Raw genomic sequence first — 23,652 nt, forward strand, 5'->3', positions numbered from 1 at the left:
GCCGTGAATAGTGGTGTTTTTTTTGTATGAACATTATGTCACGTGACCTTGGGATGTCTGGAGTAGTCAATGACATTAATATGGACGAAGCATCTAGAAAATAAAATGACACTCACTTTGTGTCGGGTCTGCCGGATGGCGAAATTCATATTTTAATATCGGTATCCTACGCTCAAATGAACATTCTGCTTGCAAGCGGTCTGGCGACACCGCTGGGTCTGCCCATACAAAATTCTGACTGTCAGGTTTCGACTCAACCGTTATTATTGTGTTACAAAATGCCAATGTGCCTAGTTAAAAATTGTAAAAAAAATCTACTAAACACTCCAAGAAAGATGGGATATCACTTTTCATGTGTTAGTATTATTTATTATTTATAAAATGTCATTTTAAGATAATGTTTATTTAATGCAATTGAATGACAGAAACCATTGGACAGTCGCCTGTGATGCGCTTGGCTCACTTGCGTCTAATCTCCGAGAAGTCGTAAGTAGCCGAGAATCTGTTTCTAACGCAATGAGTCATGACACTAATACGCCATTACAATAAAGGTTATATTACTATAAATTCTCGAAGCTTGTATCGCATAATGGAAATGGATACGTCATATGGTCACGTGACATCTACCTATACATCTGTGAATGACTTTCATGCACAATTTCTCGTGCGCGCCGGTATGAAGTGAGTTGTCCATTTAATATGTCATTGGGAGTAGTGTATACAAAACGATAGGCTTTAATGCGTAAGCCTAAAATCTAAAATAATTTACATAAAAATAAATATAGATTGTTTTTAAAAATAATTTTGATTAATCTAATGATTTTTGATGTGTATAAATGTTTAGGAATATAAATAATTTAAACTAATTGCTCAATTTTATGTAGTTAGTGAGTTATCAGTACTATCAGTAGTAATATTGTATTATCTTCTTATTTCCCGTAAACATACCTGACAAGTGTGTTCTTTTTCTCTGATCTCCACAGCCTACCTCGTTGCAGAAGTCGACCTTCGCCAGTGCTACATACCTACCTATTTCATCAGATGAAATGATAATGGGCTGGGCGTGTCGCTTGGCGAGTGGACAACTGCTGGACAAATGATGTCATACAAATCAAATATCTTTACTGAAGAATGGTTTCAGAGTACATTGGTACACCTTTCAATTAGCAAGCACATTGTCGACTGCGCTAATCGGGTAGTGACCTTTTTATCTACTCACAGAAGGCAACTATTATTTTAGACGCAAACCAATAAATCGATACGTACCCCATTTCAAGGTTTTGAGTTAATAATGCCATTCGATGTAGAAAGGTCGTAAGAAAAATTTCTTCAATGTCTCATAAAATCGAAAAACCCTCTCTGAGATTAATTAGTAATTATTATTCTGTTATATACTGGGTTAATTCCTTATGTACCCAGTGACGTCCCGTGGGGGTAGGCAGATTGAGCGTCGCTTGGGGGCGGCAGTTACTCGAAAGGCGGCAAATCAAGGAGAATCATTTGAAATATATAGAAATAGTTACCTAAACTTAGTAATAACGAAAATATCTTTCCATTAAAAAAATCATCTCACTGGTTTTGTCGGGTTCGCGATATCTCGTTTACTTCCGTTGCCCTTCGATGCCCTTGGTGACCAGAAATGACACGACGTACAGATTTGCGAATAATTAAAGTCTGATATTTTGTTAGTAATGTCTCCATACAACACATTTCTTAGATATTGGAAAGGTTGATAAAAATACTGTATAAAAAAATGGAGCGGCATTTTGGCCCTGCCTAGAGGCGGCATTTTATCTAGGGACGTCACTGTATGTACCAAATTGTAAAATTTTATTATGCATTGCTGAATTCCACTAAACTAAATAATATAAAATACATACATTTTCCTCCAAATCAAGGCTTTAAAATTAAAATGAGTAGAAAAGGTTTTTTGAGTTGTTTCCCTATTGAAATATGGTATCGAAATAATCGATTTTTTGTGTTAGTATTAACATCTGGTAATTATATTGGATTCTGATCTTTTATAAAATAAGAAATGCGTTTTTTAATAAGTATTTTATTTCAAACAAAATACCAATTACATTTTTTTATATATATATGTGCGAAACACTATGGCTAGTAAGTAAGTTATAATCTGTTTTGTATTCGTACATAGTAGGAAACTTCTCTTTGATTGGCGATGCGGTAATTAATCTTTTTTCATAAGCATAAATAATAGCCCAGATAAAATAATCTCAATGAACTGTCATTAAGTCATTTCCAGTTCACTTTAACTGGCAACCCTAAAAATAGAAAACCTACCCTGCCACAATGACATTAATATGGACGAAGCACCTGGAAAAAAAATGACACTCACTTTATTTGTCGGGTCTGCCGAATGGCATAATCTGTTCTAACGGCATTACAATAAAGGTGATATTGCTATAAATTCCCGAAACTTTTTGTCGGGTCTGCCGAATAGTTCGGTTCGAACAGGTTCGCTCAAACGAACATTGATACTAGAAACACTGTTCTAACGCCGTTACAATAAAGGTGATATTGCTATAAATTCCCGATGCGTGATATCGCATAATGATACTGCGTGATGTCTACCTATACACGAGCGAATGTCACTATGGGCGAATTTACTTGCTAGCTACTGTACTGAATGCGTCGTCCATTAATAATGTCATTGCCCTGCCACGTCTCCGTTTCAGTTTCAGTCACCCGCTTCAGATTTGTATTAAAGCTATACTTCAGTTGAGGCATGGTCAAAAAATATCGTGGCTAGGCGATGCGCGGATTGTGCAAATGACGTATGCCGAACGAAATATAATTTATCATAAAAATCCAACATGCGTCCATTTAATGTTATGTTTATTGTTATAGTATATTCATTAACATGTTTTCTTTTTTAAGTAGATACATACGTAACGTTTTTTAGTCATCTTTACACGATTTAAGAATATTTTCATCTGACGCCATGACAAAACGAATCGACGTGCGGACACCTCGACTGTCGGTCTCCGATTGGTGACTAGTGAGAAATTTCATCGCACTTACTGTTGAAAATTATTTGCCATTTCACTGAAGTACGCTCTTAACGCATCAGTGTTTCTGACAGCTCGACTGAAACGGAAACTGAACGGACAATTAAACTGATCGTTTAAAAGCACCTCTACATCGTGGAGACCTGGGGTCTGTATACCTTCCCCGTAAGACGGCTCGCACATCAAAACGCTTCTCGTCTGCAACGTGGCGAATACATCGATGTGACGTCATCGTTACTCACAAAACACACGTTGCCAAATGAAGCCCCGCACATTGGTAGAATGCGACTTTTTAGTTTGAAAAAAAAAACATCTAGTGCTGCGAGTCGAAGCCGTCAGAACCCATACGCACACCTACGAATTGATCATTCCTATACCAGCTCATCGGTCGCCACATCCCAATATGTCCACGTTTCGAGAGGTTGCGCGCGACTGTCGCTAGGTGCCTATGTGCGCGGTCGTCATATGCAACATCGGATCGAAGTTTCCAGAAGGTTTGATTTATAGCTATACGGCAGACAATGCGAGATTAGATGTGAAAGCTGGCTAAGAGTTTCAGCCAAACACCAAGCCGAACCGGAGGCTTCTGTATGAATTTTCTTCTTGAAGTATTCTTTTTTGTCATATATTATACTATTATATACATATATTATGTGAATATATAGGTAGTTAAAACTTAGTTTTACAACTCCATTTGACAAACAATGTGACATAACAAAAACATTCATTTGTAAACAGTAAACACTACTAAATTGTCGAGGTTAACATGATTATGATAATAATTATTGTTTTAAAACCTTTAATTCCAAAAATATCAGTGTCTAAAAATCCCCCGTTTCCATAATTTGGCAACTCGTCAATGGCACTGATTGATTTATTGTATAATTACACCATGGCCTCCTTTCACCAGTCCATGACACCACCCCTGGCAGACCTTTTGACGGCGTCTTCGAAGCTCTCGCTGGTATCTGCATAAAATTGCTTATACCAGGTCCTGTATGCCTTCAAGAACTTGTCTGTCTTCACCAGGAGTGGATTGCTGACGAACGCTTTGCTGTTCCACACAGTGACATCTCTCTGTAACTAAAAACAAATATGGGTAAGTCACAAAAAAATTTAATCCAAGTAACGGCTCGCGAATTTCAAATGTGGGGTTTCACGTAGGGATTGCAATACCGAATAAAAATTTCAATACCGGTTTTTCGGTATTTCTTATTGAATACCGGTATTAATAACGGTATTTCAAACATTAATAAAACAGAAGTGGATGCTTATCAATAAATATAGCTATTAAAAGTGCAAATAAGTCCGGCTGCAGGAAAAGCTTCTTAAATTCAACGCTTGTGCAGTCATCAATTATTATAGAAAAATTGAATATTTTTGTCACAGATGTTTTCTATTTCGAAATAATATTATGATAATTCATCGCGACAATTACTTATATAAATATATTTAATAATTTTTTTTATTCTTCATTAATATTATTAATAATATTATAATTCATTTTCCTTAATACCGAAAATCCCGGTATTTTGTATTTTTAAAACCGGTATTTCGGCATTGATAAATACTGGAATACCGGTATTGCAGTCCCTAGTTTCACGTTATTTACTATTTTTGAAAAAGTTTAAAAAATATTTTTCAAATAATTAATTAATAATAAGATGAATTACCACGACCAATCAAGGTCACGCAGCTCCCGAACACCCCGTAGGAATTGAACCTGGAGTCTTAAGGAGGTAAATCTTGGAGTGATCCGTGACGTCGGTTAGTTATTAAAGTAAGAGGGCTCGCACACCAGAACTCGCCGCATGCGTCTTACGACGAATTCGTCGATGTGACGTCATCGTAAACCAAGAAACAAACGTTATCAAATGGACCTTCGCAGATTGGCCGATGCAACTGCAACTCTGCGACCCTGCGACATTCGTCTAGTTGCATTGGCCAAAGCGTGCATGTCGATCTCGGGAATGTCGCCTCCGCGCAAGCGCACAGCCTGCGGCCATCGGCCATTTCTGTTTCTGTCTCTGTCTACACTGTCATTGCTCGCTCATCGCGGTGAGCGTTTGACGTTTGTTCATACAATCAACACAATAAAAATGGCAGGCGAGAGACTTCTCCTTTTTCACGTTTGACGTTTGCCACTAGGCAGATGTGCGAGGTTGTAGCATACAACATTCGCCGGCAGTCTCAGAAGTCTTTGATTTATGGCCGTCAGGCACACAAGGCGAGTTGCGATGTGCGAGCCGGCTAATACCTACTCTGATTTAAAATACAAAAGCTAATCACTAATAGTAGCTCAATTTGAAAAGCGCTCCAGAGACTATTAACAGCCATTAATTGAAATTTGTCACAATTAAAAATGGCGCCTATAGCATAGTGGTCTATGCATATGAGCGCGAAACCCGAGAGATGCAGGTTTGATTCCTTAATTTTTCAAAAAGATTTTTTCTATTGGTTATAATATGTTTTCTCAGAAGTGTGTACGTTCAGCTTATTTCTAGTTGCTGCTGGAGAAGAAGATAATATGTACTACCTAATTTTTTATATACGTACCATTATGGTTTCACCCCACATAGTGAGATTGGCTAAAGGCTTCAGCCATAGCGGGGCGTACATCCTGTGGATGACCCTCTGCACCAGCGGAGAGATTGGCGTGGAGGTCTGCATGACGGCCATGGAGACAGGCCCGAATGTTATAAAAACGTGTACGTATCCTGGACCTATCTATAATAACACAAACAATATATAATGGAGTCATTTTTCTGGCATTTTCATTATCTTATGTTAGTAGTAAGCGTGTGAGTGAACACGAGAGGGCATACGATGTCAGAAATTGCCGAGTGAATACAGGACACAAATTTGTCTTCAAAACCAAGATACTTGGTCGGAATAAAGGATATTACACACGATTGGTAAAGGAGGCCATTGAAATCCATAGAAACCCTAAAAATATTAATAGGGACGATGGGTTACGGTTAAAAACGTCATGGCTTTCGGCACTGTCAGCAAAATCCAATGCTCTGGTCATAACGGTTGACAAATAACTCTGAGCAACGTTTGCTTTTAGCTCATCGAATTCATTTTGGCTTTCTTAGAGCAACGTTTGCATTCATACACCTACACTACACTTCATCATAATACATATTTTTTGATAATTGCATCTGCAACGAGCCCGAAACGTCGAGGAAAGAAGGAACAAGTACACGATATGTAACCTATAGATATTTTTTTTCGAAATCCACCCCCCCAAATATTTTTTCTCTATCCACGCCTGTTCTTAACTTAAGTATCTGTGAACTCAGTCAAAGCACACTAAAGTGCGCGGTGACCTCAGTCTTGGGTATTTGATCCTGAAACAGTGGAACCTCGTAACACTCTCGATCAAGACTGAGGATTGGTCTATTTTTATATTGTCATCCTCGATAATAATTAATTTTTATTTTAAAAATGTGATTCGTGGTGTTTATTGCATTTTTTTTTATCGTAGATGGTTTTAAAATCGGTCAATGCGTCAGGCATCTACGTCCTAAAGCCCACCACTTGTAATGGTGGTTTTAAAAAGTTTAATTAGGTACCTGTTTGACATTCACGTCCATCTTCAGCAGCGAAAACTTGTCGAATATTCTGACTTCGTGGCATAGGTATCCAATTGCTTCGTGTTGACAAGTGGTAGAGTGTGACCAATTGCCACTCCAAATGTGTCGCCCTTTAAATATAAACAAACACGGTCTCACTCAACAGTGACGAAGGGTGGAGGTAGGCTGTGGAGATTCGACATAAATAGTGCACACTAAATTTTGTCAGTCAAACGTATTTGTTTTCATATAACTAAGAATATAAATTGCAGATTTTATTGGTTAGTTTTAAAAATTCAATTAAGCACTGCCTAAAAAGAGCCATAATAGTAGAGGTAGGCTTTGGAGATCCGAAAAAAATTAAACACACTTTGTCAGTCATACGTATTTGTTTTCATTGAATTAAGAATACCTTAGAATTAAGAACACTAACGGTGGCCGCGCGGCTTAAGCGTTGGACTATCACGCCGTGGGTCTCAGGTTCGATATTGTTTTTCAATTTGTGTGTGAGTCAGGGTATGGACCCAATAGGTTGAGCAAGTGGCTGACATCCATTTCTCGTAAAAAAAACAAAATCTGTTAATACACACCTCTACTCTGTGGAGGCCCATATAATCCTATTAGGATCGGACTTGGTCAAAAAAAATTGCAGTTGGTTTTTTAAATTTGTCTAAGCCCTGCCTAAGCCAAACCATGCAAGATAAAAGGTTTGATTAGATAAGGTTTAATCCAATTTTAAAAACTAACCAATACTGTCTGTAATTTATATTCTTAGTTAAATGAAAACAAAATAATATGTGTGAGTGACAATGTTTCGTGAGTACTGTTTAAGTAGGATTTTCACAGCCTATCTCCACTCTTCGTCCCTGCTGTACAGTCACAGTTAAGACCGTGTGTCTTGGCCCTTAGATCAGTGACGTCCCGTGAGGGTAGGCAGATTGAGCGTCGCTTGGGGGCGGCAGTTGCTCGAAGGGCGGCAAATCGAGGAGAATCATTAGGCATATATAGAAATAGGTACTACCTAAACTTAGCAATAACGGGAATAACTTTTCATTAAAAAAATGAGCTCACTGGTTGGAAACAAAATGTATTAATTAACATGAAAGGTTTAACAGGAATGTATTTTTTTGTCGAGTTTGCGATGTCTAGTTTGCTTCCGTTGTTCTTGGACGTCACGTCCTTGATGACCAGCAATGACACGTGCAGATTTGTGAATTATATTTTAATTAAGGTACATAATAACCTAATAAATTTATCCAAATGTTTTTGCCAGTCACTCGCGAGTTTTGACAGTTGTCAGATGTATTTTTAAATGTATCTGAAACCGTGGGCCAGCAATATTATCTACTGAAGTAGAGATGGCATTTAAATTAAATTTAGCGGTATATATTTTGTTACTAATGTATCTATACAACGCATTTCTTAGATATTGGAGTCATGAAATGATGGTAAAAAATACTGTATAAAAATGGGGCGGCATATTGGCGCTGCTTAGGGGCGGCATTTTGTCTAGGGACGTCACTGCCTTAGATGTATGTCGGCATGACCCTAGAACGAGAAAAAAATGATGAATAATGTCACCGTCGAATAATTTGAATTTAAAAAAATGTGATTTACCAAAATGGTTCCAGGCATCTCTAGCAGAGAGTATTTTTCCAGATAGTAGATTGTCGTTGTGAACGGGATTCAGGTGAGCGACGTCTGCTCCATTCTCCTGGATTTCCTGAAATTAGTATTGTCACACGTTTAATAATTATGTATGCCCGGTAATGGCCGGTTCGGATTAGTCGAGTAATTTAGCAGAATGGCGAGTAATTCAGTAACTTAAGGGGGGATATCCTCAGCGTACTGTTACGTCCCCAAAAAGCAGAGTAGTTTAAGTAAAATAGATTATCACATTCACCAGTTACTTTTAGGTTTTGTAATTACGAATTTAAATAGTCTTTATACGTGTTAATGTATTATTTGCTATTTTATTATTATACAGAGGACTATGAAAATAGGACTCTGTTAGAGTCTCTTTTGTTTTGTCAGAAAAAGTGAAAAGTGAGCCGAAATGTTCACAGGAGATATCAAATTGAAAGAGAAAAACTTTTGATAGATGTTTGATTTATTAAACGGAGAAGAATTACAGTACCTAATACATATATTATTACAATTGACAGAAAGCCAACTTATAATACGAGAGGTACAATGGTTGACGGAGAACTAACAAATTCATTACGTGCACAATGGTAGATATATGGAAAAAAATAATGTTCTAGAAAATTCTAATTATCAAACATAAATAACATTATTATTGTTTTGTGGTTTTTTGGAATTAATTAGAATAATTGAATCAATATTTAAATTAACAATATTATTGATATCAAAGAGGATGCTATTGTTATCAGAGGAAGTTGCGGTTTCTCTAATTAGAATCTGTTATCTACTTATTGATTTTATGCATAACAGTACGTCAAAATGGAGCTTTTATGCTATTTTCAAAGCATGATCCTGGACATTCCTTAAACTATTTACATAATTTTGAAGCCTTATTATCCTTTATATTTATTTTAAACATTTGATGACTACATAAAGTATTTTTATTACATAAAATAGTACTCTTTTAAACCTCTCGCTAATGTTTTAGAATATAGTCATATTTCAGTACGTCCATGTGAAGTGGTGTTAAGACTTTTTATATTTATTCATTTTTAAAAGCATTTATAAAACCATTAGTAAAATTTATGTCGACATTATTATAGTGAAATATTTACAATAAAAAATTATATTGATAATCTCTGTGATCCCAAATTTGACAAGAATTAGGCATTTTATTATTCAAAAAATGGGCAAGATTTACACATTTAAAGATACCTTCAAAGATACTGATTATAAGTTATGTCTTTGACCATTCAAATGTGATAAACATTCTACGAATAATGTTTGCTTTATAATAATTATTGACCTAATAATAAGGCAGTATTTTTTTGAAATACGCCATTTCTATTGGCATTACCCAGTAGCTAAGCTACAACATGCGGCCGTAGCCATAAATTGACAAGCGATAAATGAAGTAGGGAGTAATCCATATTGCTCTAATTTTTCAGTCGAGTAGCACCCCCACCACCTTTCACTAAATACCAAACAAGCCACGAGACAAGTATAAACACGCTATCTTTAGTCAAGTTCATTAGTTGTCGTAGAAATGACATTTCTTTGGAGCGAAGATACTACCCATAATTTCGTTTCGGAATATTTAAACTATGAGTGCCCTTGTTACAAATTTCTTCTGATATATTCATTACAACCGAATTTATTACATTTGCTTTGTTACGTTGTGCTCTATTCATTTTGACACATCATTCACTGATGTACTGTGTTCGGTCACTTCTCAGTTACTAAATCATTTAGTGGTTAATAATCATTCGCCACTAGACTAATCTGAACCGGCCTTAACTTTGCGAGAGTCATCATCATCGTCAGCCTGAATCTATCGACTGCTGGATGAAGGCCTCTTCGAGCTGCTTCCACTTCTCTCGGTCCTCTGCATTGCGTTGCCACGTATTTCCGCATAACTTTATCATTTCATCAACTTTGCGAGAGTATTGTCGCAAATAGACGAAGAATTATTCAAATTCGACAGCGGCTACTAAAGTGGTGCTAATTCAGTAAAAAAAATACTAGCATTCCATACTAGCAGAAAGTATGACCACTTAAAAACATATAAAATGACATATCAGTGAGAAAACCTTTAAAATTCGATTGTTAAACACTTAATACCTGAATATGACAAGCTACCAGGAAATCGTTTCTGCCCATGTAGCGATATTTCTTGCCCTCGATTTCTTTGATGCTAGGAAGCGACCATCTCGGTGGTCCACCTTCGCTGTGGTGCCACGCGAAGATCATGCCGTCAACTTCGCAGACATGCCAAGCACGGACGGAGGCTCCTTTTGGCACTGGAACGAAGATGCATTTATTTATTTAAGAAAACAAAACATTATGGACAAATCTAAATTCAAGGCGTACACAACATGAGATTTAGATTATAACAAATATTACCCTCACAAGAGAGAAGAAGAGAATAAGAGAATATAGAAAATAATAATAATAAATAAAAAAAACATACCTACTTAAGTACAATTTTATTTAAGGTGACGCATCAGTGAAACGGCAAATAATTTTCAACTGTAGGCGCGACGAAATTGTGGACTCGCTCGCATTCAGTGAGAGAACGTTGAGCTAGAAACACGTCACTTTGCTTCGTGATGGCGACGGGCCATTTAATTCTTAAATCGTGTAAAGATGACTATAAACGTTACCCATTTACTTTAAAAAGAAAACATGTCAATGAATATATTATTATTGTTACTAATAGAACAATAAACAGAACATAAAATGGACGTTTGTTGGATTTATATGACAAATAATATTTCGTTTGACAGGCGTCATTTGCACCCGCGACCCGCAATCAGCGCATCGCCTAGCAACGATCTTTTTAGACCGTGCCTCAACTGATGTACGGCCTTAATACAGATAAATAAAATTTTGAAAACAAAACACATACAATTTTATACAGAAAAATAAAGTTTCAAAAACAAAATGCAAAGTAAATCATTGAAAATGTCTATGTCTTTAGGGAACGTATTTACTAATCTTGCACCCCTCGCTAATGGTGCTTGACACGAGGAAACGGTTCCGATCCAGAATAAATCATGGCTAAATGCAAATTCAAATTCTTTAGGATACCAGGATTGGAAACCATCCCTTGCGATAACAGGCAAAAGTGTTGTAAGAGCAGAAGAGACCAACGAGATTCAAGAGAGTGAAAAGTAAGCATGCCTTGTAGAAAGGGAGTAGGAAAATAATCATTTGACGAATTATCGAAAGGAAAATAGTTAAATGTCTTAAAATAAAGACATCGAAAAAATTTCTTCTGAACGCGTTCTAAAATTAGCTTATAGGAAACCTCATATGGACACCAGATAATCGACCCATATTCAAGAATGCTACGCACTAATGAGACGTAGAGTGTACGTAAGGTATTTGGATTCTTGAATGGTTTGGATTGTCGCATGATGAATCCTAAAAGCTTTACTCGCACGTATAGCCGTAGAATTTATATATGCGAGTGAAAAGATAATGAAGAATCAAAAATTATCCCAAGATCTTTCGCCTCAGATTGACGCTTTAATGAATTTTTTGATATAATATTATAATAATTATATTTAATCGGAGTTTTCAGTTTTATTATATATTAGAGAAACCAATTCTTATTCCTGTGCACATGTTTTTTACTTGCTTATTGACGTTCAAGTGTCAGTTGAATGTCGAATGTTGATATACCACCAAAGGCAGGCACACATATATGTTTTTTTTTTCCAAATATCAGAATAAATGGCGAATGGAGACAACCGCTTTGACTCCAGATCATTAGGTACACCTGTCAATTCTTGACTGGACAAGGTGGCTTCGCTGGCAGATTCCATGAGCTTGGTTTTTTTACCCGTTCAACATGTCTATAATATGGCGGAAAAATACAGTAAATAATCAACATTTTCTGGGAATGTCCTAAAATGTGTACGGAAAGGGAAGAGTTGCTCAAGTCAGTTCAACCAGCTGTTGGACCCATCGGATTGTCCGACCTGGTTGCCACAAAGGCCAATTTTGTTTGTTGCATTTGAAGATCTCTTCACTTGAATTATTGTTGGGCAGTTTTGTATTAGCTTCTGTTACTTAATACCATTTTTATTTTTTTCTCTACATGCTCATTTCTACTATGGGTATTCTTAACTTAAAGTCATGTAAATTCATTCAAAGCACATCATGTTGACCTCAGTCTTGGGTAACTGCTCCTCAAAAAAATGATGTTTCACACCAAACATAGGGTCCCGTGATACTCCCAATCAAAACCGGGTGTGGTGCGGGGCATATGTGGTTTTGTGGGGCTTTTTGATAGGAATCGTTACCATAATACATTGATTTTATTAATTTAAATAATATTTTGGTGAAATTTTTTGTGCCCATCTCTATCGGCAAAGATTTTGTTTCTACAAACTGCTAACACAATAAAACAGTGCCTTGAAGTAATATAAAATAGATTGCCCGAGCGGTTTCTGCCAAAAGTTGATAAGTTGATAATTATTTAGGTATTTATTGTTAACAACGGATAAAATCCAGTGACGTCCCGTGGGGGTAGGCAGATCGAGCGTCGCTTGCGGGCGGCAGTTACCCGAAGGGCGGAAAGAATCATTATTTATATATAGAAATAGCTACCTAAACTTAGTAATAACGGAAATATATTTCCATTAAAAAATTCAGCTCACTGGAAACAAAATGTATTAATTATTACTATAAAAGTATTAAAAGGACTTTATTTTTTTTGTCGGGTTCGCGATGTCTTGTTTACTTCCATTTTCCTTGGACGTCACGTCCTTAGTTAACAGCAATGACACGTGTAGATTTGCAAATAATATTTGAATTGTAGGTAGGTAGGTACATACTTACAATTATTTAAAATTTATCCAAAAGTTTTCTAGTTACTGGCTAGTTTTGGAAGTTGTCAGGCGTATTTTTAAATGTATCTATCTGAAATCGTAGATTCGCAATATTGTATATTGAAGAAGAAATGACACTTAAATTAGATTTAGTGGTATTGTTAGTAATGTATCCATACAACACATTTCTTAGATATTGGAGTCATGAAAGGATGATAAAAAGTACTGTAAGTATAAAAAAAAATGTGGCGGCATTTTGGCACTCCCTAGGGGCGGCATTTTGTCTAGGGACGTCACTGATACAATCCGCTATTGAACATGCACATAAAGCACAAAGAAATTAGCATGTCTAACTTTAAAATTGCAATTATTCCATAACATAACTTTGAGACTTACCAATTTTTGGCAGTAATTCCACGGATATACAATAATCATAATATATACATTTCCGCTTTTGACGTATCCGTTTCCAATATCCGAAATACCGGACACAACAAAAGCAGCAATATTTAAGAGCGTACTTTAGTAAAACGGCAAATAATTTTCAACAGTAGGTGCGATGAAATTTCTCACTCGTCGCCAATCGGATACCGACAGTAGAGGTGTGCGCACGTCGATTTGTTTTGTCATGGCGTCTAATATACCATTATTATTAGTAATATAACAATAAACATGACATTAAATAGACGCATGTTGAATTTTTATGACAACTTATATTTCGTTCGGCACGCGTCATTTGCACAATCTGCGCATCGCCTAGTCACGATCTTTTTAGACCATGTCTCAACTGAAGTATAGCCTTAATGGTGTCGCCAAAATCAGTATATACATACCTGTTTCCACATCGGGGATGGACACACAGTTCCCCAAATCCCCGCTGAATGTCCAATTGTGAAAGGGACATTGCAGACAGTCCCCTACCACCGTCCCGCCAACAGCCATGTTTGCTCCCAGGTGAGAACAGTAGGCATTCAATGCATGCACTGCACCACTTTCAGTTCTGAACACAGCTAGGCATTCTCCTGGGAAAAAAAATGATTGACAATATTTTTGAGACTTCCACAGATGTCACGGATCTAACATAAGCCTTGAGTATCGTAGAATGCTGAGAGGAGTGGAACCACCCCGTTGAGAAGACTGCTCGATAGCCAAATTATCCAGGTCATGATTCTCAATTACAATGTCTTGGTCTTGAGCGAAGAGAAAGAAGGAGTAGTATTAGATTCTAATAGATAATTTGATATTTTTTTTTGGTTCTTGGGAGGGGGCGGTCCGGACCTGAAAAGCGGATTAAGTGAGGTTGGTCACGATTTGATTCATACCCAGAAATTGAATACATATTGTGAAAGTAATGAAGAAATAACATTAAATTCATTTTTTGAAAAAATTAACATGTCTGCTTTCTAAGAAAATATCGGTATTTTTGGATTTAAAAAATCGGTATTACAGTATCGATAAATACTAAAATACCGGTATTGCAATCCCTAATTTGAATAAGTGTAGAAGAAGAAATTAATGAAGAAATAACATTTAATTCGTTTTTGAAAAAGTTAACGTGTCTGCTTTCTTAATACCGAATATACCGGTATTTTGGTTTTTTAAAACCGGTATTTCAGTATTGATAAATACTTTGATTCCGGTTTTGAAATACCTGTATTACAATCCCTAATTTGAATAAGTATAAAATAAGAAAGTAATGAAGAAAAATAACACTTAATTCATTTTTGAAAAAGTTAACAATATGTCTACTTTCTTTAATAAAAATTTCGGTATTCTGGATTTTTAAAACCGGTATTTCGGTACAGATAAATATTAGAATACCGATATTGCTATCCCTAATTGAAATACGTAATAAAGTAGAAAGTAATGAAGAAATAACATTATATTCACTTCCGAAGAAATAAACTTATCACTGCTTTCTTAATAACAAAAATACCGGTATTTTGAATTTTAAAACTGGTATTTCGGCATCAGCAGGGCTCTAAATGGACCGGAGCGCTATTCCGGTTTATAAAATCCCCAAAATTATCACTGACTCGTGGAAATATTAATTTGGTCGTCTATGTTAGATATACCATCATAATATATAATAAAAAATCTAACATAAGTAGGTACTTATTTTTATAAAATACACATGTTAATATTTCCGTAAAATTTTCACACGCTCTGGGTTGTAAACTATTCCATTTCGAGCGCTGGGTATCAGTAAATACTGTGTAATACTTGTATTGCAACCTTTAGCCAGAAGACCTAAATGCAAATTTCTCAAATGACTTTCAACATTATCGTTTATTTATGTGAGTTGTAAATTCAGCCCAAAAACTCGTTCTAGTCAAGCCGGAATGTATACATGCAGTACACTGTTGATGTCAATCTTGACTATGCATTTCGAAACATAAATTAACAATATTTGCCTTCGAGTATCCCTAAATATCATTCAATTTCAATTTACTTTTTAACATACTGTGGACATCACAAATTATAAGTTGAGGACGATCACATGACATGAAACATTACTATAAAGAGATAATTACAAGATAAAAATAACGTTTTTAAATTTTCTGTTCAATTATTATGCTCAGTATGCTCAAACTTGTACTTGATAATATGAAGTAAATAAAAAACAAACAAATATATAATACTGAAATGTCATTTTGATTTCCATAGTAACGCACGTATATATTATTAATAATTTAGTTGCTAGGACCACCCACTTAGCAACCAATAATAGTGGATTGGATTACGGATTTCTTCCGAGATAACTTGCCATACAAAACATAATTAACTGAAAATTAATTCAATTCTACTTAAAGATGGCTAAAAGTATTAAAAGAATACATTGGCATCGTGTTCTGATATATTCTAAATGTTTCAAATGTCTAGCTAGTCGGGAAGTTAGTTAAAAATCGATTGCCAGATTTGTACTGGATAAACAACCACCGGATAAATAAGAATACGAGCTAATAAAAACTACAAAGCAATGAAAATACAATTATACATCTATAGAAGTTTAAAGAAGCACACCTAGTTTGCGAAGGAGAAAATATTTTAAGAATTTATAAAAAAGCATCCACCTAAACTGGTGCTCACGCAAGTGGGATATATCAATATCCGAAGCAATTCGGTTGAACATAGTTATCGCCCCCCCAATTGGCATTAGCAGTGGCAGGTTGGTTCTGCACCTTGTAAGAATAAACAACTGATGCTCTCTATTTCTAACATAGTTATCAGGGACACACAGGTCAACACTGCCCATAATGGTAGAGTTCTCATTTATGCCTCGTATAAGTCTAAAAAAATACGAAACTAAATATAGATATCTTCTAAATTGCAGACTGCAGTATGTAAAGCAGTGCTCCGCAACCTTTTCTCACCCACGGCACACCAAAGGTCTTCCAAGAATTCCACGGCACACCACACGTTAAACAATTAATACACCAAAACACGGACCCCTTATCCTGAAGAGGGACCCCAGGCCAGGATCTTTGGCGGGCCCCCTACCTATCGCTAAGGTTAAAGACAGTGTGATACTCTAAAATAGCGTTTTTCAAATGGTGTTCGAGGAAAAATATTGGTATTGATTGTATGTTTAGCGATTTTTTGTATTTATAAATACATCCACTTGAATTATGGTTAGCTGTCGGGGTGAGAACAATTTTATTATTTGTCTAGTATTGACATAATAATAAATTGTATCTTACAATCGCATGTTTTAAAATATTAATACCAACGTAGTAAAATAGCGCCACAGGCGACTTTTTTTACTTTTCTTTTAAATAGCCAATGGAACATCGGCGAAGTTCAGTTTTAGTGTCCCGTCGTTTCTCAATTCAACCAATTCCTCTCAAATTTATAGAGAAAGCGCTTCTATAGAATTTTCGGCATTATTTGCAAAAGGGTTTCGAATCCAGTCGTATTGATTGTATGAAAGTAATGATGAAATTTCTTTTGCAGCAAAGTTAAATGTTTTTGAAACGGATCCAAAATTAATTGTTTGTTTTCAATGGTGGTCTGGTAGTTCCTCTGGTACATTTGTAGAGATCCTTGTCTTAAAATTATTTGTGTTTTTTTTTTGGGAGCAATGTACCGCGGCACACCTAGCATCGTCTCACGGCACACCGGTTGCGGAGCACTGATGTTAAGGATACCTAAGAGAAAGTCAGTTGGATAAAGCCACGGATAGTATCCATACAACCTCAAGTAAAGGAGTCTCAAGAATTTCTTCTGAACCCTCTCCACCATAAGGCTATACTTCAACTGATGCGGTGCCCAAACAATAGACCCACAAATTTAATTACACAGTTGTGCGTTCTTCTTCGCTGTGGTTATAATTGAATCCTTCATAATCGTCGTTTCCATTTTATACCTACATATTTAATAATCACCAATGGCAGGTTAGTTAGCAACTGATGCTCCCGATTTTTAAGATAGTTATCAAGGGGTAGTTATGGATACATAACTCCCCTCTCTATGATATCTCCATAAAATTACAATCTTAGACTATAGATACATCTAGACGCCACCCGTTGCATTACTAAATGAAGCCGCGTGCCGTGCGTTTGGTTTGTGGGCGAGCGAACGCATTCGTCTACAAATGTTCGAGACCATAGACCATTTTGCTAGTGCTCGCCCAAAGTGCTCGCACTAGACGCTCAGAATTAAAATATAATTTTCTATTTTTTTTACGTTATATAGTATTTTTAAGCGGTCAAAATGCAACCATTAGGTAAAGATATCCATAATTTAAGTTATTTTAAAGAAACACTAGGTCACTGATATTAAAATATATAATAATATACAAATAAATTATCACGAACATGTATCAACTTACCTATGAAACGTAATACCATCTTCTTGCTTATCAGTACGCCTACCACATTTTAATACAACACACAGAACCATCTTTTATACTTAATTAACTAAAAATAGTTACCATTGACTTTATGTTTAACACAAAAAATATCAATTTTAGCAACTCAAGCTCGCAAGTTATCGACGCTATGTGAAGCGTTTCGCCCCGATTTGATGGCGATACTTTTGGAAACTAGCTCACAGATATGTAGACCTTTTATCTTACTCTAGCGCGTGTCGCAGAGATTGTAAGGGTGCCGAATACTTTCTCACTCGCACTCATGCATCGTTTTTGTTCAGGCCTTGATTACAATACAATTGTGTTTTATTCAATTAATCGACACCCTAAGTTACAAATTATCTACCATTGTTAAGAATATTCGATCAGAGTGATTTCGACCATTACAATATCATCATCCGACTGAATCTATCCACTGCTGAATGAAGACCTCTCCAAGCTGATTCCACTTCTCTCGATCCTGTAGGTTGCGTTACCACCTACTTCCGCAGAACTTAATCATTTCATCGATCCAGCGGCCTCTAGGTCTAACTTGCGGACGTTTTGTACCTCTTGGGTACCACTGCATGACTAGATTTGTCCAACGCTTGTCCCTTCTTCGAACTATGTGTCCAGTCTGGATACATATTACAATTTATATATTATTGATCAACCCCAATTTATCCATCCTATCTAGCAGTGGCGAAGGGTGGAGGTAGGCTATTAAGATCCACCATAGATAGTGCACGCTGAACTTTGTCAGTCATACATTTTTGTTTTCATTGAAATAATACTATAATTATTTTAGAAATGGTGTTTGTTAGTTTTAAAAATTCAATTAAACCATGCGAAAACCATTCTATAATAGATAATAGTCAAAAAATACTCGTCTATCTATAAAATATCTAAAATTATGCAGTTAAATCATACATAACTTTGAATATTTTATAGATAGAATAATATTTTTTTATCTATTGTACTTTGGTTTATGCAGGGTTTAATGAATTTAAAAAAAATGAACCAACAATATGTGTTATAATAATTTTGTAAGTATTCTTAATCCAAAGAAAACAAATAAATATAAATGAAAAATGGTGCACAATTTTGTCGTATCGACCAAAATATACCAAATCTATTATATTATGTATTATTTTTTGTTCAATGAAAACAAATAAGTATGACTGACAAATTTCAATGTGCACTATTTATGGTAGATCTTAACAGCCTACCTCCACCCTTCGCCACAGATGGGTTGATACGCAATCAAGCTGAATTCGACCATCGATGTTTCGCAAAAAATACTAGATAAAAATAATAGTTTAATATACCTAAATAGTCCACTTTCTCGACGCATCCCGGCCGTAGATTACTGGACTCCAAAATAGCGAACCATCCGTTTGGGTATGGCGGAGGTAATTTGTTGCCAGATTTCCTCAGATGCGCACTTAACCGTGCCAGGTCCCGTGTGACAATACCTTTTGATGCACCAATAAAGGAAAACTTCGCATCACTTTCGCGTCCTGGCAAACCCTGCAAAAGGAATACACTTGTAGTCTTTGAGATTGTATGGAATCTACCAATGGCAAATGGTGCCTGTTGAAGGTAGCGATCGAAATATAAAATATTACGAACCGGAGCGCTCGATAATTTTACGAAAATATTTACATAATAGTTGTCTAATTTTATCTATATTTTATAAAAATAAATGTGTTAGATTTTTGAAGTTATACTTCTTTTGGCGCGTTTGAGAAATCAGATCAGAGTGTATTTTTGGCGTGTGACATGTAACACATAATTTATTTTTTCACACAAAAATAAACGCACTCAATTGGATTCGAACCACAGATTGTTCCGTTATCAGCCGAACGCACTACCAGTATGCCACAGTATGATACTCCGATCATGACGATTATACAGTATAATATTATAGTTTAGAATTGTTCCATTGCCTAGGCAGCGAATTTATTATTGTCGGCCATTTGCAATTCCTTACGTAAACAAACTATTAAACGTCATAGTGGCAGTTATTACTTTAAAAATAAAAACAACGATAAATAATTATATCATTTTGTAATATAAGTTAATGTGTAGATATAGAAATAAACCAACGGCGTTCCAATAAGCGGTCCTTTTTCTTGAGTGTGTAATTTAATAAGATAATTAAGAGCTAGTCGAAGAATCTAGTTTATCACAAGTTTTGTTTTTGTTTTGTTACGCCAAAGAAGTATAACTTCTAACGCGCTTACATAAGTACACGCACCGATTTTTTTTGTTATATGGCCTATCAGTATCTACTACTTCACCTCAGCTCTTCAGACCCTCACATATGTGCCTAAAGACACCGATGTTTGAGAGTACCTAGGTTTATCGGAAATTCTCTCACCGTCAATGAATGTTCTGTACCTATTTCAAAATCCACCCAGTGACGTCCCTAGGAATAGTATCGCCCTAAAACAGACTTAAAATGCGTATCCCTTTCATTTTAATCTCAAACAGAAATCTTAAAATAAAAATACACAGGCACACAACATCCACAGACGATGAGAGCATTCCAACGAAAGCTACTCTCAAACATCGGTGTCTTTAGGTAGTTAAGCCTCAATTACATTGAGCTTCTTTACGAGCTGTTTTTTGGCGAATTTATAATCTGCCTGTAAAGTCGCCCAGTGTAATCATCGAACAACCTAACAAGCAGGTTGTAAACACTCTACCGAGAAAAGTTGAAAGCCGGTCAACTTTACACGCTACACGCCGGCGTGTAGGCCTACTGCGTCTGCGCAGTAGAGTGCAGTAGCAACCTCCCGGTAAAAAAACAAACTACGTTCTGTCAAAATAGTCGCTGGCTTGTGGCTTCTCGGCGAATGAAAAGTTTTGTGTGTAATCATCAAATCGCAGTAGCTGAATCGCCCGTTTTTAAATTCGCCAACAAACAGCTCGTAAAGAAGCTCAATGTAATTGAGGCTTTACGTGGAGGTCTTAGGAGCTGGCATGTTTGAAGGCCCCTTCGTGAAACTCTCGCCTGTGCGTTAAACCGCCATTGTCAGCCGATATAACAACACGTTCTAACGAAATAACCGTGTCCGCTGTCAAAATATGTAATATTAATATATACATTTGCCGCTATTTATAATGTGCCGCCAATTAGCAACGCTTGCCCCGCCTACCCCTATGGATCTTCACTGTTTCCACCTATAATCAGAGCCGCATAATTATATTGGAATCGAAGCAAGGACCGTAATCTTTTAAGCCGCAACTTTAAATCAGATTTTGTGTTAGGTATAATTTTTGATCATCGATTTCGCATGCTGGAACCGGTTATTCTAAAAAATATATTGTTTTTTTTGCCATATCCGATCCTAATAAGATCATAAGTATGGGCCTCCACAGAGTGGAGGTTTGTATTAACAGATTTTGTTTTTACGATAAATTGATGTCAGCCACTTGCTCAACCTATTAAGTCCATACTCTGACTCATACACAAATGGAAAAACCAAGGCCTGAACAAAAACGATGCATAAGTGCGAGGGAGAAAGTATTCGGTACCCTTATAATCTCTGCGACACGCGCTAGAGTAAGATAAAAGGTTTACAGATGTGGGAGATGGTTTTCTACGATGTTGCCGGCAAATCTGAGCTTATTGCATAACTAAGCGTCTATAACCATGTTGCTAAAATTGCTATTTTTGTGTTAAACATAAAGTCAGTGGTAAATATTTTTAGTTAATTAAGCAGAAAAGATGGTTCTGTGTGTTGTATTAAAATGTGGTAGCCGTACTGATAAGCAAGAAGATGGTATTACGTTTTATAGGTAAGTTGATACATGTTCGTGATAATTTATTTGTATATTATTATATATTTTAATATCAGTGACCTAGTGTTTCTTTAAAATAACTTAAATTATGGACATCTTTACCTAATGGTTGCATTTTGACCGCTTAAAAATACTATATAACGTAAAAAAAATAGAAAATTATATTTTAATTCTGAGCGTCTAGTGCGAGCACTTTGGGCAAGCACTAGCGAAATGGTCTATGGTCTCGAACATTAGTAGACGAATGCGTTCGCTCGCCCACAAACCAAACGCACGGCACGCGGCTTCATTTAGCAATGCAACGGGTGGCGTCTAGATGTATCTATAGTCTATGGGAAAAACAATATGTGTACTTGCCGCATCCAGGATTCAAACCTGGGACCCACGTCGCTATAGTCCGACGCTTAAGCCGCGCCGCCATCGTGGGTGTTACATAATATAATATATTAAACATAGTACCTACATAATACGTATATTCTTTTTAAGACTACAACAGGCCACGGTGCCCAATGAAAGTAGTGTAATTTAACAATAGTGTATTAAATTTTATTACTAAGAATAGAAACAGTCACATACAGCCAGGCTTTGAGAAAATCACATAGGTAGTTAAATAATATATTGTGACCTCACCAAGGTCGATCTCGGGGCCCTCGGATGAAAGACCAGCGCCTTACGCACTGGACTACGAGGGCTATAATAAATATTTCTCATGAAAAAAGACTACAGGCACTAAAATATATATTTAAAAAAAATGCTCAACCGTGAGTCGAACTCGGGCTAGAAAATTTCTATCGCTGACATGAGATGAATATTAAAAAAATGTTCCTTTTCTGTTTCTTCTCCTCACAATATTACAAAAAGTTTAAATTGTATACACAATAGCTTCGTATTTTTCCGCTAGGTGCCTCTGGTAGGTAGAAGTATTGCCTTAGGCCGATTTTATTTGATTATTGAAAAGGTACCTACATAAATCAGATGTTACTGTATTAAAAATTCTTTATAATTCTTTAGTGAGAAGCCGGCTTGATAGTGGGTCGATTATTTGGGCCTCGCATCAGTTGAAATATGACCTTATGGTGGAGCGAGTATAAAAGAAATTTTTGAGACTCCTTTATTTGAGGTTATATGGATACTATCCGTGGCTTTATCCGACTGACTTTCTCTTAGGTATGCTTACATAATGTAGTTTAAGTACTAGAAGATATCAATATTTGGCCACGTATTTTTTTTCGACTTATACGTGGTGTGAATGAGAACTCTGCCATTCTGGTAGTATTGATTTGTGTGTCCCTGATAACTATCTTAGAAATCGGGAGCATCAGTTGTTTGTTCTCCCGAGGAGCAGAACTAACCTGCCATTGGTGATGCCGATTAGGAGGGCAATAACTCTGTTTAACCAAATCGCTTCGGATGTTGATATATTCCATCTACGTGAGGATGAGTATAGGTGGACGTTATTTTATAAATTATTAAAATAGGGTCTGCTTAACTCATCCGGTGTAGGTACTTCCTTGTACCTATATAATTTTTTTGTATTTACACATTTATACTGTAGAATAACTTAATACTTATGTATCTCTTTTGTTATGTACCTAATATTGTTTTAATAATATTTCGTTGTTTCTAAATGTCATGTTGTGAACGTCTTAAACTTATAATTTTTAATGTCCACAATATGTAAAATAAATGAATTGAATTGAATTGAATTGAGTAAAGGTGGGTTTACCATAATTATTTTTATAATCCTAGAAGAAATAAAATTTAAAAAACACTAAAAAATATTGAAGAAAAGAAACACAATATTAAAATATACGTTTTTCGAACACATCTCTAATATTATACTAACTAGGAAAACTCATTTTAAGAACTTATTATAGCAAGTGCAGATAATAATTACAATTTCT

At 36.0% G+C, this 23,652-nt stretch overlaps 1 protein-coding gene across 1 annotated transcript in view; it reads right to left on the reverse strand.

Annotated features, from left to right (window-relative positions):
• Nucleotides 1-2,045: 2,045 nt before the first annotated feature.
• Nucleotides 2,046-23,652, reverse strand: part of LOC147077097 (cholesterol 7-desaturase nvd-like) — a 31,558-nt gene continuing 9,951 nt past the window's right edge. The window contains exons 4-11 of the mRNA XM_085941428.1: nt 19,267-19,468; nt 13,923-14,111; nt 10,373-10,551; nt 8,225-8,330; nt 6,608-6,738; nt 5,586-5,756; nt 2,676-4,112; nt 2,046-2,302 (exon numbers count right to left, since the gene is read on the reverse strand). Of these exons, the coding sequence (XP_085797554.1) occupies nt 3,933-4,112; nt 5,586-5,756; nt 6,608-6,738; nt 8,225-8,330; nt 10,373-10,551; nt 13,923-14,111; nt 19,267-19,468 (1,158 nt within the window). The 3' untranslated portion in view covers nt 2,046-2,302; nt 2,676-3,932. The remainder of the gene's footprint in view (nt 2,303-2,675; nt 4,113-5,585; nt 5,757-6,607; nt 6,739-8,224; nt 8,331-10,372; nt 10,552-13,922; nt 14,112-19,266; nt 19,469-23,652) is intronic.

Source organism: Rhyacophila brunnea, unplaced genomic scaffold (assembly GCF_057557595.1).
Source record: "Rhyacophila brunnea isolate RB1 unplaced genomic scaffold, BYU_Rbru_1.0 scaffold_13, whole genome shotgun sequence".
NCBI lineage: Eukaryota > Metazoa > Arthropoda > Insecta > Trichoptera > Rhyacophilidae > Rhyacophila > Rhyacophila brunnea.